Source organism: Anomaloglossus baeobatrachus, chromosome 4 (assembly GCF_048569485.1).
Source record: "Anomaloglossus baeobatrachus isolate aAnoBae1 chromosome 4, aAnoBae1.hap1, whole genome shotgun sequence".
NCBI classification, from domain to species: domain Eukaryota; kingdom Metazoa; phylum Chordata; class Amphibia; order Anura; family Aromobatidae; genus Anomaloglossus; species Anomaloglossus baeobatrachus.
Genome location: NC_134356.1, coordinates 49,227,760 through 49,242,298, shown reverse-complemented (window position 1 = coordinate 49,242,298; position 14,539 = coordinate 49,227,760). Strand labels below are relative to the sequence as shown.

General features: G+C 57.0%; 1 protein-coding gene across 1 annotated transcript in view; it reads left to right on the top strand.

The window, feature by feature from the left end:
- The first annotated feature begins 13,536 nt into the window (after window positions 1-13,536).
- The window catches only part of GALNT10 (polypeptide N-acetylgalactosaminyltransferase 10), a 184,692-nt gene continuing 183,689 nt past the window's right edge, over window positions 13,537-14,539 (top strand). Inside the window, exon 1 of the mRNA XM_075344314.1 lies at window positions 13,537-13,817. Within this exon, the coding sequence (XP_075200429.1) occupies window positions 13,674-13,817 (144 nt within the window). The 5' untranslated portion in view covers window positions 13,537-13,673. The remainder of the gene's footprint in view (window positions 13,818-14,539) is intronic.

Here is a 14,539-nt window from a genome sequence, read left to right as displayed (position 1 = left end):
CAGCGGGGATGGATTCTGCGGGCCGCCCGCCACGTTTCTTTGAGCGATTGCCCCCATCACTATGATAACATTGCGGAAAGGCTTGAAAGCTAATTTGCTTCCTTCTATTCTTAGCGCCGTTAATTGGGGGACTGACAGGTACCGCTTCTGTGGACCAATTTACCACAGTCAAACAATTATGTTCGGGAAGGAAAGGCGTCAATATATCAATATGCGCAGGAGCAGAGATTAGCGGATAGAGGTTTTACAGATCCGGCACAGAACAAAGAACGCTTCACCATAGACAGCTTAATGGCCGCCCCGAGGTCTGTGCACAATTAGAGGCATTTAATAAGGATATGACGGAAAATGTTGATATCTTCAGTTCCGGAGATTCTCTTAAAGGGATTGTCCAGGACTGCTGATACCATGTCCTGCGGCCACCAGAACATCTCAGCTGCCATTAAAGTGAATGGGATATGAAGTGCAGTACCTGCGAATGGCCACTACACAGTGTGTGGCGCTGTGGTACATACTTTCTGTGACCCCCTAACTACTGATTGGATATGGTGCTTCTGGGGATCGGACCCCCACCTATCCCCTTTAAGTCTCCCATATACATTAGTTTGACAAACTATGGCTGGGCCAATAATCTGATGTGTGGCTTGAGAGTTGGGAGGATTCACTGTCTAACACCATGACCGGACCACCATGTTTCACCGCAGGTCTCCTAACCCGGACTAAAGCCTCATAGGCGTACAGGAGACCCGCGGGCAAGCTGATAGGTGTATGGGAGACCTGCGGGAGGGCTAAAAGGCGAATAGGAGTCCCCCGGGTGGGCTGATAAGCGTATAGGATACCCCAGGGCAGGCTGATAGGCGTATAGGAGACCCGCGGGAGGGCTTATAGGTGTACAGGAGACCCACGGGCAGGCTGATAGGCGTATAGGAGACCCCCGGGCGGGCTGATAGGCGTATAGGAGACCTGCGGGTGGGCTGATAGGCGCATAGGAGACCACCTAGCGGGCTGATAGGCGTACAGGAGACCCACGGGCAATGGCGCCGGAGATCGCGGTACGCGCATGTGTGACGCCCCTGGACTAGTCAGGTCGTCACAGGGTACTGCACGCTCTTTATCTCCCAGTGCAGGACTCAACCCACCATGGTTCTGGGTTACCAACTTGCAGTACTGCCTCTACCAGCATCTAAAAATCCTAATCACACCTCACACCACACCCTGTCAGGCACACCAGTGGGCTGCTAAGCTGGAATAGGGCCGTCCACCTAGTGGTCAGGCAGGGAGGTGGGACGTGATAAGTCAGTCGGCTCCAGGAGAGCAAAGAGAACAGTGGTTGTGTCGCGGGTGGACGCTGCGCTCACCACTCTCGGGTCCGGCGCTGCTGCTGCTTCGCTTGCTGCTCGGTGGCTCGAGCGGTGGGCTGGATCCGGGGACTCGAGCGGCGCTCCTCGCCCGTGAGTGAAAAGGGGGATGGTTTTGGGGATTTATTGTCCGTGACGCCACCCACGGTTGTGGTGAGGTTGTGACACCACCGCTGCTCTGGACGGGGATCCCGGGAGCGATGACAGGGAGCAGCTAAGTTGTTGTTTCTCCCCTCCGTGGGTAGGGGGGTTTGGTTGTCCCGGGGCCCGGTGAGAGAGGGATGTGGCAGGTGGGTTACGGGACCTGGGGAGGTGCAGGGTCGCGGGGGCAGCGCGGTGCCGCACGGCACAGTGGTACTCACTCAGCCAATGATGAATACAAAGTCCCCGGTAAAACAAACGGCTGGATGGACGGGTCCCACAGACGGCTGCGGTGATTCCTCTCCCGGTAGGTTGGCGGTGACTGCCTTTCCCTGCACCTATGTTAAGTTCTCGGTTCTGATGGCTTCCCACCGGTAACCCGCTCCCCAGCTTGGATGGATGCTGAGGGAGCCCCTTTTGCCCGCAGGCTCTGGCCCTGGGAACTGTAGCCTTGGCGGTGACTGTGTTTCCCTTCACGGTGTGAGCTGTTGCCTTCTATCGGGTCTTGACTGCTGGAAAACCCAGGAGGTTCCCTTCGCTAACGGATTTGACCGGTTTTACGGCGACTCCAAGCCTGGTCGGGGTCCGTAGGCCCTGCCGAATGGTGCTGGCTTCTCTTTGTTCCCCGGTCCGGTACCGGCGGGCCACCGCCCGTCCCCGGTCCTTACGGTTCACTTCAATCAGCCTCTCCTGCACACGGTCACCACTGTCTGCCAACCTTGCTGTATGTGCCCGGGCCACGTACCCGGACACGGTCAGACTGCTTCTCTACCACTTCACTCCTTCACTTTCTCAACTCTCCACTAAACTGACTTCCTTTTCCCGCCTCCAGGACTGTGAACTCCTCGGTGGGTGGGGCCAACCGCCTGGCTCCACCCCCTGGTGTGGACATCAGCCCCTGGAGGGAGGCAACAAGGATTTTTGTTTGACTTCGGTGTGTCTAGCCGGGGTGTGGGGTGTGTTGTTGCAGTATCTGTGACGACCTGGCTTGTCCAGGGCGCCACAGTAGCTCTTGAGCAGTGAGGAGCTCGAGGAAGCTGGGAGTTGGAACTTCCAGGGGAGAAGCAGATTGGGTTGCAGACGGTGGTCTGGGCCCGGAGGAGTCGGAGACCCGGTCGCGGGAGATTGGGACTGGGTCCCTGGCTAGTCAAGGAGGACGGTCGGCAGCTGCAGTCCAATAGCCGGTCTGGGGCCGAAAGCACGTCGGGGTACTGGACCCTAGGTCGGGGAGAGGCTTCAAGCAACCCGGCAATTAACCTGCGGAGGATAGGGCCTTTACAGACTGTTCCCACAAAGCTCAGAGAGCGGGGGCACTAGCGCAACGAGGTAAATAGGGCTTTCCTAGCAAGCGGCCCACTGAAATCCCAAGCGTGAGCTCCTGAGAGCAAGCTCCTCTACTACCCATAGTAGGGAGCAGGGCCCAGACAGTTTCAATCTTACGGGCCACTTAGACTACTAAAATCTGTGCACGGAGGCAGGCACCAGACCATCAGGCAGTGCTGCAGAGGACGGTACCCGGACGAGCTCCCCCAACAGGGCAGCGGCACCCAGAGACTTGGTTTACCCTGTTGTCAGTGTCTGCTTTCTTCTGAGCGAGTACCTGATTAACCCCTACCAGCGAGCCTGCGCTCCCCCTGCAATCTATCTCACCATCCAGAGTCCCAGGGCCTTCCCTACCCATGAGGAGTAACGTCATCTGGCTGCCCCACTCCATCACCCCGGGTACTCCCAAAGGCAGCGGCGGTACTCCCTATTACCGCATACCACGGGTGACTTCACGAACTAACTCCCCTGTAAATAACCCCCCATCACGTTTCGGAGTGACCCCGAGCCCCCGGGTCCAGAGACTCTCGAGCCACGAGTAGCGACGCCCGGATCCGAGCGGTTTGACCGCTTCCGGGGAGGTACATGTCCGGGACACATGCACGTACTCCGGCACCATCTTACTGCCTGTAAGGCCCAGCCTTTACCTCATATAGCAAAATCCTGGTAATTGGTTCTTGTGCCGCCCCCACGCCTGTAGCAGCCGAGCTGCTCGGATCCGGACCCACTGTGTGGCTCGAGGGATCCTCCGGACCCGGGGGTCAGGCGGACACGCCAAATGAAAAGGGGGACGTAGTTGTACGGGCTTGGCCGTAACCAGTTCGTGATGCCACCCACTGTGTGTGGTGAAGTGTGACACCACCGCTGCTGTTGCGGGATACCCGGGGGAGGTGTGATGGCAGCTGGATGTTAACCCCTTTGTGGGTAGGGATGGTTGCCCCGGGACCCGGTGTGTTGGTGCAAGGGATGGCGATGGCGGGTGCCTGCGCGCTCAGACGTACCAGGGGATGTTTGGTTACTGTTAGGGCCAGGTGGACGGGCAGACCCAGGAGGTGGATCCACTGGGCTGAACACCTCACCGAAGGCAAGGTGCCCGGTAGCCGGAGCACTACGGGTAGCAGGACAGTCTGTTCAGAGGTGTGGAGAGTAGAAGTCCCTGGGACCACGGAGTCTCTGATGGTAATCCGGGTGACGGAGCTCAGGTTCGGAGGCCGAGATGACGTCAGGCAGAGTCCGGAACCGACGGAGCGAGAAGACGGGTCACCACAGGGATCGGAGATGGTATGAACTGACGGGATGGCAGACCGTCACCGTTCGGGATTCGGGTATCGTCAGGACCGGTTGGCGAGGCAGGAGCGGCTCTAGGAGAGAGATAGGTAAGTATACCACAAGACACAAGGAGACCTGACTCCTAGCTTAGCAAAACACGAAGAACAGGCCCCGCCCACTTGGAAAGGATCTCCCTATATACCCTGTACCTGATTCTTCAATATCCTGTTTGAGGACACTGGCCCTTTAAGAGAAGGTCAATGACCGCGCGGCGCCCTAATGCGCATGCGCGAGGCCCGGATGCCAGAAGCCAGAGCAGGGAGCGGTGAACAGGAGGCAGGAGAGCCGGGCTGGAGCAGAGTTGCCGACGGGCGCCGGGAGCGGGGACCGGGCTGCCTGGCAGAGGAGCCGGGGAGCGAGGCAGGGCAGCCGGGGAGCGTGGCAGGGGAGCCGGGGAGCGTGGCAGGGGAGCCGGAGAGCGTGACAGGGGAGTCGGGGAGCGTGACAGTTACTCACAGTTGAATAAACGAGTCTTTTGGTAAACCAAGTTGTTGGTGGCCGGCCGCCGCGGCCGGTTGTTCTCCGGTCCCCCACCTGGGCTGGTGGTCGCCGTCTTTTCCCTCTGCACTGTTTTGTTTGTGTAGACTTCCCGGTGTGAAACGCGAGAGTCCGTGTGGCGCCCCTGAGGCTTCCGTCGCCACAGAGGTACTGCACCTCATCCAGAGGTGTGGTATCCCATCCCGGGTAAGAATGGGGTCATCTACCGGTTCACAGACAACACCTGCACACACCTATTGGTAGGCATACACTGGGTCAGGGATTGAGGCAGTAACCCCCATTGATGATCCGGTCATGGGGCCAGGGCTGTATTTTGCCTTCATGCTGCCCTAGGCACTTTAAGTGGTCGCGCCCCTTATTGACAACGTAAAACTGAGTTTTCGCACTCGACATCTGTTTAAGGCAGATCTACTCTGTAAAACACTTGAAAAAGTATCAATGAGAAACGAAGGGCACTAACCCCCCCCCCCCAATGGGGATCACCACAGGCACATCAAAACATAGCATGAGTATAAAATATTCCCACCACACCGTCCCCACTTATATACTGTGACTGTGACGCTGCCCCTAATAAACTACACACTGCCCTCCCTTATAAATTATACCCACCACACCTTCCTCAATTATGAAATATGATCTGCACATTGTCCTCACATCATGCTGCCCCCTCCTCACAATGTCCCATGCATGCTGCCCCATCCTCACAATGTCCCATGCATGCTGCCCCCTCCTCACAGTGTCCCATGCATGCTGCCCCCTCCTCACAATGTCCCATGCATGCTGCCCCCTCCTCACAGTGTCCCATGCATGCTGCCCCCTCCTCACAGTGTCCCATGCATGCTGCCCCCTCCTCACAATGTCCCATGCATGCTGCCCCCTCCTCACAATGTCCCATGCATGCTGCCCCCTCCTCACAGTGTCCCGTGCATGTTGCCCCTCTCCATGAGCTCCTAATGCTGCCTTCCTCTTTTCCATAATGACACCTCCATGCTGCCCCATTCATCATACTAAGACCACCTAACTAGCGCTTATGCTGAGACACACACACACACACACACACACACACACACACACACTACCCCACTCTTGATATTGACTCCCCTACATTGTTCCACTCCATACTGAGCCCACACATGCTGCCCCTTCTCCATAATGAGCTCCCAATGCTGCCCCCCTCTTATTCTGAGTCCTTACACTCCCCCACCCAATCGATTTTGTCATTGCACTATCCCTCAACCCTTGTCCTCTGTCTCTAGCATTGGCCCCTCTCTCCCATTCCCCCAGCAGCAGCCTCTCTCCCCCCGCCTCCAGCAGCAGCCTCTCCCCCAGCATCAGCCTCTCTCCCCCAAGCCTCCCCCAGCATCAGCCTCTCTTCCCCCAGCCTCCCTCAGCATCAGCCTCCCTGCTCCCAGCTTACCCCAGCATCAGCCTCTCTCCTCCCAGCCTCCCCCAGCATGAGCCTCCTCCAGCATCAGCCTCTCTCCTCCCAGCCTCCCCCAGCATCAGCCTCCCTGCTGCCAGCTTCCCCTAGCATCAGCCTCCCTCCTCCCAGCCTCCCCCAGCATCAGCCTCCCTCCTCCCAGCCTCCCCCAGCATCAGCCTCCCTCCTCCCAGCCTCCCAGCCCCCCTCCTCCAAGCCTCCCCCAGCATCAGCCTCCCAGCCTCCCTGAGCATCAGCCTCCCTCCTCCAAGCCTCCCCCTTCCCCTCCCAGCCTCCCCCAGCATCAGCCTCTCTCCTCCCAGCCTCCCCCAGCATCAGCCACCCTCCACCCAGCCTCCCCCAGCATCAACCACCCTCCTCCCAGCCTCCCCCAGCATCAGCCTCCCAGCCTCCCCCAGCATCAGCCTCCCGCCTCCCAGCCTCCCCCAGCATCAGCCTCCCACCTCCCCCAGCATCAGCCTCCCGCCTCCCAGCCTCCCCCAGCATCAGCCTCCCGCCTCCCCCAGCATCAGCCTCTCTCCTCCCAGCCTCCCCCAGCATCAGCCTCTCTCCTCCCAGCCTCCCACAGCATCAGCCTCCCTCCTCCCAGCTTCCCCCAGCATCAGCCTCCCTCCTCCCAGCCTCCCCCAGCATCAGCCTCCCTTCTCCCAGCCTCCCCCAGCATCAGCCTCCCTCAGCATCAGCTTCCCTCCTCATCAGCCTCCCTCCTCATCAGCCTCCCTCCTCCAAGCCTCCCCCTCCCCCTCCCAGCCTCCCCCAGCATCAGCCTCCCTCGTCCCAGCCTCCCTCAGCATCAGCCTCCCTCCTCCAAGCCTCAACTTCCCCCTCCCAGCCTCCCCCAGCATCAGCCTCTCTCCTCCCAGCCTCCCCCAGCATCAGCCTCCCCCAGCCTCAGCCTCCCTTCTCCCAGCCTCACCCAGCCTCAGCCTCCCTCCTCCCAGCCTCCCCCAGCCTCAGCCTCCCTCCTCCCAGCCTCCCCCAGCCTCAGCCTCCCTCCTCCCAGCCTCCCCCAGCCTCAGCCTCCCTCCTCCCAACCTCCCCCAGCATCAGCCTCCCTCCTCCCAACCTCCCCCAGCATCAGCCTCCCTCCTCCCAGCCTCCCCCAGCATCAGCCTCCCTCCTCCCAGCCTCCCCCAGCATCAGCCTCCCTCCTCCCTCAGCATCAGCCTCCCTCCTCCAAGCCTCCCTCAGCATCAGCTTCCCTCCTCCAAGCCTCCCCCTCCCCCTCCCAGCCTCCCCCAGCATCAGCCTCCCGCCTCCCCCAGCATCAGCCTCTCTCCTCCCAGCCTCCCCCAGCATCAGCCTCCCTCCTCCCAGCATCAGCCTCCCTCCTCCCAGCCTCCCCCAGCATCAGCCTCCCTCCTCCCAGCCTCCCCCAGCATCAGCCTCCCTCCTCCCAGCCTCCCCCAGCATCAGCCTCCCTCAGCATCAGCCTCCCTCAGCATCAGCCTCCCTCCTCCCAGCTTCCCCCAGCATCAGCATCCCTCCTCCCAGCCTCCCTCAGCATCAGCCTCCCTCCTCCAAGCCTCACCTTCCCCCTCCCAGCCTCCCCCAGCATCAGCCTCTCTCCTCCCAGCCTCCCCCAGCATCAGCCTCCCCCAGCCTCAGCCTCCCTTCTCCCAGCCTCCCACAGCCTCAGCCTCCCTCCTCCCAGCCTCCCCCAGCATCAGCCTCCCTCCTCCCAACCTCCCTCAGCATCAGCCTCCCTCCTCCCAACCTCCCCCAGCATCAGCCTCCCTCCTCGCAGCCTCCCCCAGCATCAGCCTCCCTCCTCCAAGCCTCCCCCAGCATCAGCCTTCCTCCTCCCTCAGCCTCCCTCCTCCAAGTCTCCCTCAGCATCAGCTTCCCTCCTCCAAGCCTCCCCCTCCCCCTCCCAGCCTCCCCCAGCATCAGCCTCCCTCAGCATCAGCCTCCCCCTCCCAGCCTCCCCCAGAATCAGCCTCTCTCCTCCCAGCCTCCCCCAGCATCTGCCTCTCTCCTCCCAGCCTCAGCCTCCCTCTCTCCCCCAAGCCTCCCCCCCAGCCTCCCTCTCCCCCCAGCCTCCCCCAGCATCAGCCTCTCTCCTCTCAGCCTCTCTCTCCCCCCAGCCTCCCCCCCAACCTCAGCCTCTCTCTCCCCCGAGCCTCCCCCCCAGCTTCAGCCTCTCTCTCCCCCCAGCCTCAGCCTCTCTCTCCCCCCAGCCTCTCTCTCCCCCCAGCCTTAGCCTCTCTCTCCCCCCAGCCTCCCCCCCAGCCTCAGCCTCTCTCCCCCCAGCCTCAGCCTCTCTCTCCCCCCAGCCTCAGCGTCTCTCTCCCCCCAGCCTCAGCCTCTGTCCCCCCAGCCTCAGCCTCTCTCCCCCCAGCCTCAGCCTCTCTCCCCCCAGCCTCAGCCTTTCTTCCCAGCCTCCCCCCAGCCTCAGCCTCTCTCTCTTCCCAGCCTCCCCCCAGCCTAAGCCTCTCTCTCTTCCCAGCCTCAGCCTCTCTCTCTCTTCCCAGCCTCAGCCTCTTTCTCTTCCCAGCCTCCCCCCAGCCTCAGCCTCTCTCTTCCCAGCCTCCCCCAGCCTCAGCCTCTCTCTTCCCAGCCTCCCCCCAGCCTCAGCCTCTCTCTCTTCCCAGCCTCCCCCCAGCCTCTCTCTCTTCCCAGCCTCCCCCCAGCCTCTCTCTCTTCCCAGCCTCCCCCCAGCCTCTCTCTCTTCCCAGCCTCCCCCAGCCTCTCTCTCTTCCCAGCCTCCCCCCAGCCTCTCTCTCTTCCCAGCCTCCCTCTCTTCCCAGCCTCCCCCAGCCTCAGCCTCTCTCCCCCCAGCCTCCCTTTGCATGATTATAGTGGACAAAAAGAGGCATCGCAACGATCATCAACTAACCTGTAAGGTGCCCATACATTCTAGGCTCTGCCTTACCTGCTCCGGTGCCCGCTGCCCTGCTCTGGCTGGTTCCTCTTCTGGCTGGCTCCAGCTTCAGACGCGTCCTCCTCCTTGGCGTGTGTCGTCTGCAGCATTGGACGCTGCAGCACGGGGCAGTGAGCTGATTGTCGCGCCCGCGTTCCATCGCCTGCACTTCCGGGGTTAATCAGCTCACTATGCCTGGCGCCCGCCATGTATTTAAATAGACAGAAGTGCGCCTCTCCTCCCTCTTGACCCCCCCTCCCCCTCCGAACACACAGCCGAGTGTAATGGAGGGAGGGATGGGGGGCGGGGATGTAAAAAAAAATAAAAAATAAATAAATAAATTTATATATTTTTTTTTTTTTTGCTGCCAGAAAGTGCCGCCCCCCGCAACGTGCCGCCCTAGGCACGGGACCACGGGTGCCTAGTGGTAAATACGGCCCTGCATGGGGCCGTAAGTCCCATCCAATTGTCCCAATGGTGAGGGGTGGGGCCTACCAGGGAAGGGTGTGGGAGGAGTCAGGGAGTAGAAAGGGGAACCAGTAAGTTCAAGTTCAGTCAGTGGTAGAGAGGCAGTCATAGAGAAGGAGTAGAGGAGTGAGGAGGTGGGCTGTCAGGAAAGGACAGCAGACAGAAAGGACAGAAGGAGGTTCCTGGTGGAGATCCTGGGGTCTTGTTAGGCCCAGGTGACACCGATAGAAGGGTTTCCAGGGTACACGGAAGGGCAATTGTGCAGTGACCTGTTCCACTAGAATACCGGGTGGAGGGATCCGGCTACAACACAGGGACGGTCCCTAGACTGAAAGAAGAAAGACATTACTTTTAGTGAAACCGAAGGCCTGGAAGATCGTTGCAGGCCACAACCCGCCACAGATCACCGGTGAAGGGGAGCAAGATACGACTGAGGTCAGCCACCTCTGTACAGAGGTCCTGTGGTGGAGGTGCAAGATAGCTTAGCACAGTTTGGCGCTAAAGAGACAGCCAGAGAGGACACACAGAGGGGTGCACCGGTACTGACCCTTGAACTATCCGGGATCGGCGGAAGTCCCTGACAGCGGATCCTGGCATTCCGTGGGTAACCGGTCAGCTGCAGCATTGAAACTGAACAGTGAGTAAAACATCTTGACTGCAAGCCCTGTGTCATCTGCTCTATCCTGCACCACATCAATAGAAACCATAGACTCTACCAAGCACCAAAGGTTGCCCCGGGGTACCCGCTCTACCTGTGGAGAGCAAGAAACACCTTAGCTGCCATAACATCAGCCCCGGAGGTCCCTCCCAGCAGCTGCGGCTCCATAGCTGCAAATTACCACAGGTGGCGTCACGAATCTTATATAAACTTTATTATCATCTACCCCCATACCGCCACATTTAATTGACTCCACCAGGGTCACGGAATCGGGCCCCGCCACCGCTGACTATCGGGCCCTGCCACCGCTGACTACCCCGGACTAGTCCGGCCCGACACCGAGTCACCTAAGGCCCTGGGGCGGGCGAGTCATCCGCTCCCGGTGTATTGTGTACCTGAGGAGCCGTGCCCGCTGACGCTGACCTGTGGGATCTACCGGGCCCTCGCGGTTGCCCTATCCCTCTCTGTGGGTGGTTGTCTGCTTTTGGGACTTTGGTTGGGACAGGACCTAAAATCCTACCCTCAATTGGTTAATTAGCTAGGCCGTTGTTTCCGGTCCTGGCTTCAGGGTCCAAGTACCCCTCTGTGCACGGTTTCTGGGTCGGTTCTCCAGTGTCGGTACCGGTGGGCTCCAATCCTGTCCCGGTCCAGCTCAGATCTCCGGCTGCCGTCTTCCCGTCGCCTGCTGACGGAGGCCACCATCTGCCACCTAGCCAATGCACCAGGGCTCCAACCCTGGGACATATGAGTGACATTCTTCACTAATGGGTAAGCTATCTATATAGGGCTTTGCTTTATGTTGTATACTTTATGTATTTATTCAGCCCTGTATTAGCACCCTTGCTGTTGTAGTTTATGAACATGCTCCTCTGACCCACATGCCTTTGCGTGTTTTCCCTTCTATAGCACTTTTAACCTTCATGTTTGTCCTATATTATATGTCATTTTTGTATGAATAAAATCCTTTTTACTGCCTTGCAAAAGCTCCTGGTTTTTCTGGTTCTTTATGCTATTATGGAGTGGCTTTTCTTGAAATTTTTAATAATGTTCGATATGTGTACCCTGTTCAAATGTGTGATATTCTCTTAAAGGGGTAGTCCAAACATGAAAAAAGAAAACGCAAAAATCTTATAAAATAATGAAAAAAAACAATAACTACCTAACCGATCCAGCTTCTGATGTTTGGCAGCCATTGTGGGACCCCCATTAACTCCCCCTCCCCCCACTGCTGCTGCCATCTTGGTGCTGGATTTTATAGGAGACTAGCTGTACTACCCGGCTTCGCCCGGGTTAATAACTGTTGTTAACAAAATAGAATGTATTAACGCCCGGGATAGTAACTGTCTCTCTGTTTCTCTCCCATTCTCTGTCTCCCCCTCTGTATATATCTCTCTGTCTCTCTCTATCTCTTTGTCTCTCTGTGTCTTTCCCTGTCTGTCTCTGACTGTCTCTGTCTCTTTTTCCGTCTGTCTCAATCTCTTTCCCTGTCTGTCTCTTACCCTGTCTCTTTCCCTCTCTTTCCCTGTCTGTCTCTTTCCCTCTCTATCTCTTTCCCTCTCTTTCCCTGTCTGTCTCTTTCCCTCTCTATCTCTTTCCCTCTCTTTCCCTGTCTGTCTGTTTCCCTGTGTCTGTCTCTTTGTCTGTGGTATAATGCCTCAAGCATATGGAAAAATATTGGAAAATACAATGAAAAATGCTACTTGCTAACTTGAACATGTGAATAATGAATTGCATACCCGCCATGAATATTAGGAAAAAGGAGATATTTAGCAATCGCATTGATCAATGTAACTGAGCCCCAAAACCTCGTCAAGGTATATCTCTATATTGGGGTCCCTAGCTCTGTGACCCTAACTGTGTGTCAATATTTTCCAATATTTTTCCATATGCTTGAGGCATTATACCATTATCTAAGTTTGATGTGCAGCCTTATTCTTATATATAGTATGTATTTTTGGCTTGCACTCAGAATATATATATTAGTGCTCACTTCAGTTATCCTATTCAGTTATATGTAGTTTTTTTTCTGAATGTGAACACAGCTCCGCCCCTTTCGGCCATGTTTTTTCCATCTCCTATATAAGACAGTCCTTGGTTACCCCTCTCCACCCACAGCAGTTTTTAATTGCAATGAGATGACACACAGTTAGGGTCACAGAGCTAGGGACCCCAATATAGAGATATGCCTTGACGGGGTTTTGGGGCTCAGTTACATTGATCAATGCGATTGCTAAATATCTCCTTTTTCCTAATATTCATGGCAGGTATGCAATTCATTATTCACATGTTCAAGTTAGCAAGTAGCATTTTTCATTGTATTTTCCAATATTTTTCAATATGCTTGAGGCATTATACCATTATCTAAGTTTGATGTGCAGCCTTATCCTTGTATAGTATGTATTTTTTTGGCTTGCACTCATAATATATATATTAGTGCTCACTTCAGTTATATGTCTCTTTGTCTGTGTCTGTCTCTTTACCTGTCTGTGTTTGTCTCTTAACCTGTCTCTCTCTTTTCCTCTCTTTCCCTGTCTGTCTCTTTCCCTATCAGTCTGTCTCTTTGTCTGTCTCTTTGTGTCTGTCTCTTACCCTGTCTATGTCTGTTTCTTACCCTGTCTGTGTCTGCCTCTTTCCCTGTCTGTGTCTGTCTCTTTCCCTGGCTGCATTGTGACACGCCAACATTCCATATAAGGGCGTGGCTGCGCATTCTTCTGAAGTTCTGGCTGCACAGTGGCTCCCAGCTCCATTCTCTTTAATGGAGACAGGTTTTATGGTGAATAACTGTAAAGCGCGGGGTTAAAATTTCCCCTCAAAACATAGCCTATGACGCTGTTGGGGTCCAGAAGTGTGAGTGTGCAAAATTTTGTGGCTGTAGCTGCGACGGTGCAGATGCCAATCTTGGACACACACACACACATACACGCACACGCACACACGCACACACCTTTATATATTAGATCAGTATTTGCAATATATCGCCGTGGTCCAAACAATCAAACGATCGCCAATTCATGTCTCCTAGGAGGCAAAAATATCAAGTAATATTAATAAAAAAAAAGAAATATAATATAAAAAATATGTTTAAAAGAATTCTGTTTACATCACCCCTTTTAGTCAATTAAAAACAAAAATAAACATTATCAGTATCTGCAAAACCCATAAAAGGTCACATAACATTATTTAATCCATAAAATGCCAAAAAGAAAAAAAAAAAGAAACAATGAAGGAAATGTGTTTTCTTCACCATTTCAGGGAGGTAAAAATAAAGGAAGCGCCACAAAGATTCTTATTATATAGCTGATAACAGGAAACAATAGCTGTCGGATTCATCTCCCTGGCTGCTGGGCTTTGTGGTTCTCCAGCAGACAGGTTCCCGCACTGCCCTCTAGCGGACGGCAGGTGTCAGTGCAGCTCTCACCGTGTCCAGCCTCAGGCGCGCCGGCTGAGAGGTAGCGGGAGTGCGCAGCGTGTCCCCGCCCTCTCCCGGCAGCGGCGGCGGCGGAGGCTCGGTGCAGGTAGCGCTGGCCGGCGGTGGCTGTGTCGGTGTCCGGGGCTGTCGGTGCGGAGTTTGTAGCAGGGCGTGGGCTTCTTCCCATGCGGCGGAAGCAGAAGCGGCTGTTGCAGGCGGTGGGGCTGGGGCTGGCCGCCCTGCTCTTCCTGCCCAACGTGGGTCTGTGGTCTCTGTACAGGGAGAAGCAGCTGGAGGGCGCCGGGGGCAGCAGCAACGGGGACGGACAGGTAAGGGGCGCTCCTTGTCTCCATGGTAACTTCATACTTACTGACGGTGTCCCGTACAAGTGTGTGCAGTGTCCTGGTGAGTGTGTGCAGTGTCCTGGTGAGTGTGTGAGCGGTCCGCAGAGCTGACAATCAAAGGGGTCCGCAGAGCTGACAATCAAAGGGGTGCGCAGAGCTGACAGTCGGAGGGGTGCGCAGAGCTGACAATCAAAGGGGTGCGCAGAGCTGACAGTCGGAGGGGTGCGCAGAGCTGACAGTCGGAGGGGTGCGCAGAGCTGACAGTCGGAGGGGCGCGCAGAGCTGACAGTCGGAGGGGCGCGCAGAGCTGACAGTCTTAGGGGCCCGCAGAGCTGACAGTCTTAGGGGCCCGCAGAGCTGACAGTTGGAGGGGCGCGCAGAGCTGACAGTCGGAGGGGCGCGCAGAGCTGACAGTCGGAGGGGCGCGCAGAGCTGACAGTCGGAGGGGCGCGCAGAGCTGACAGTCGGAGGGGCGCGCAGAGCTGACAGTCGGAGAGGCGCGCAGAGCTGACAGTCGGAGGGGCGCGCAGAGCTGACAGTCGGAGGGGCGCGCAGAGCTGACAGTCGGAGGGGCGCGCAGAGCTGACAGTCGGAGGGGCGCGCAGAGCTGACAGTCGGAGGGGCGCGCAGAGCTGACAATCAGCCCCATCATCGGAGGGGTCCGCAGAGCTGTCAATCAGCCGTGATCAGAGTGAGACCGCCTGAGT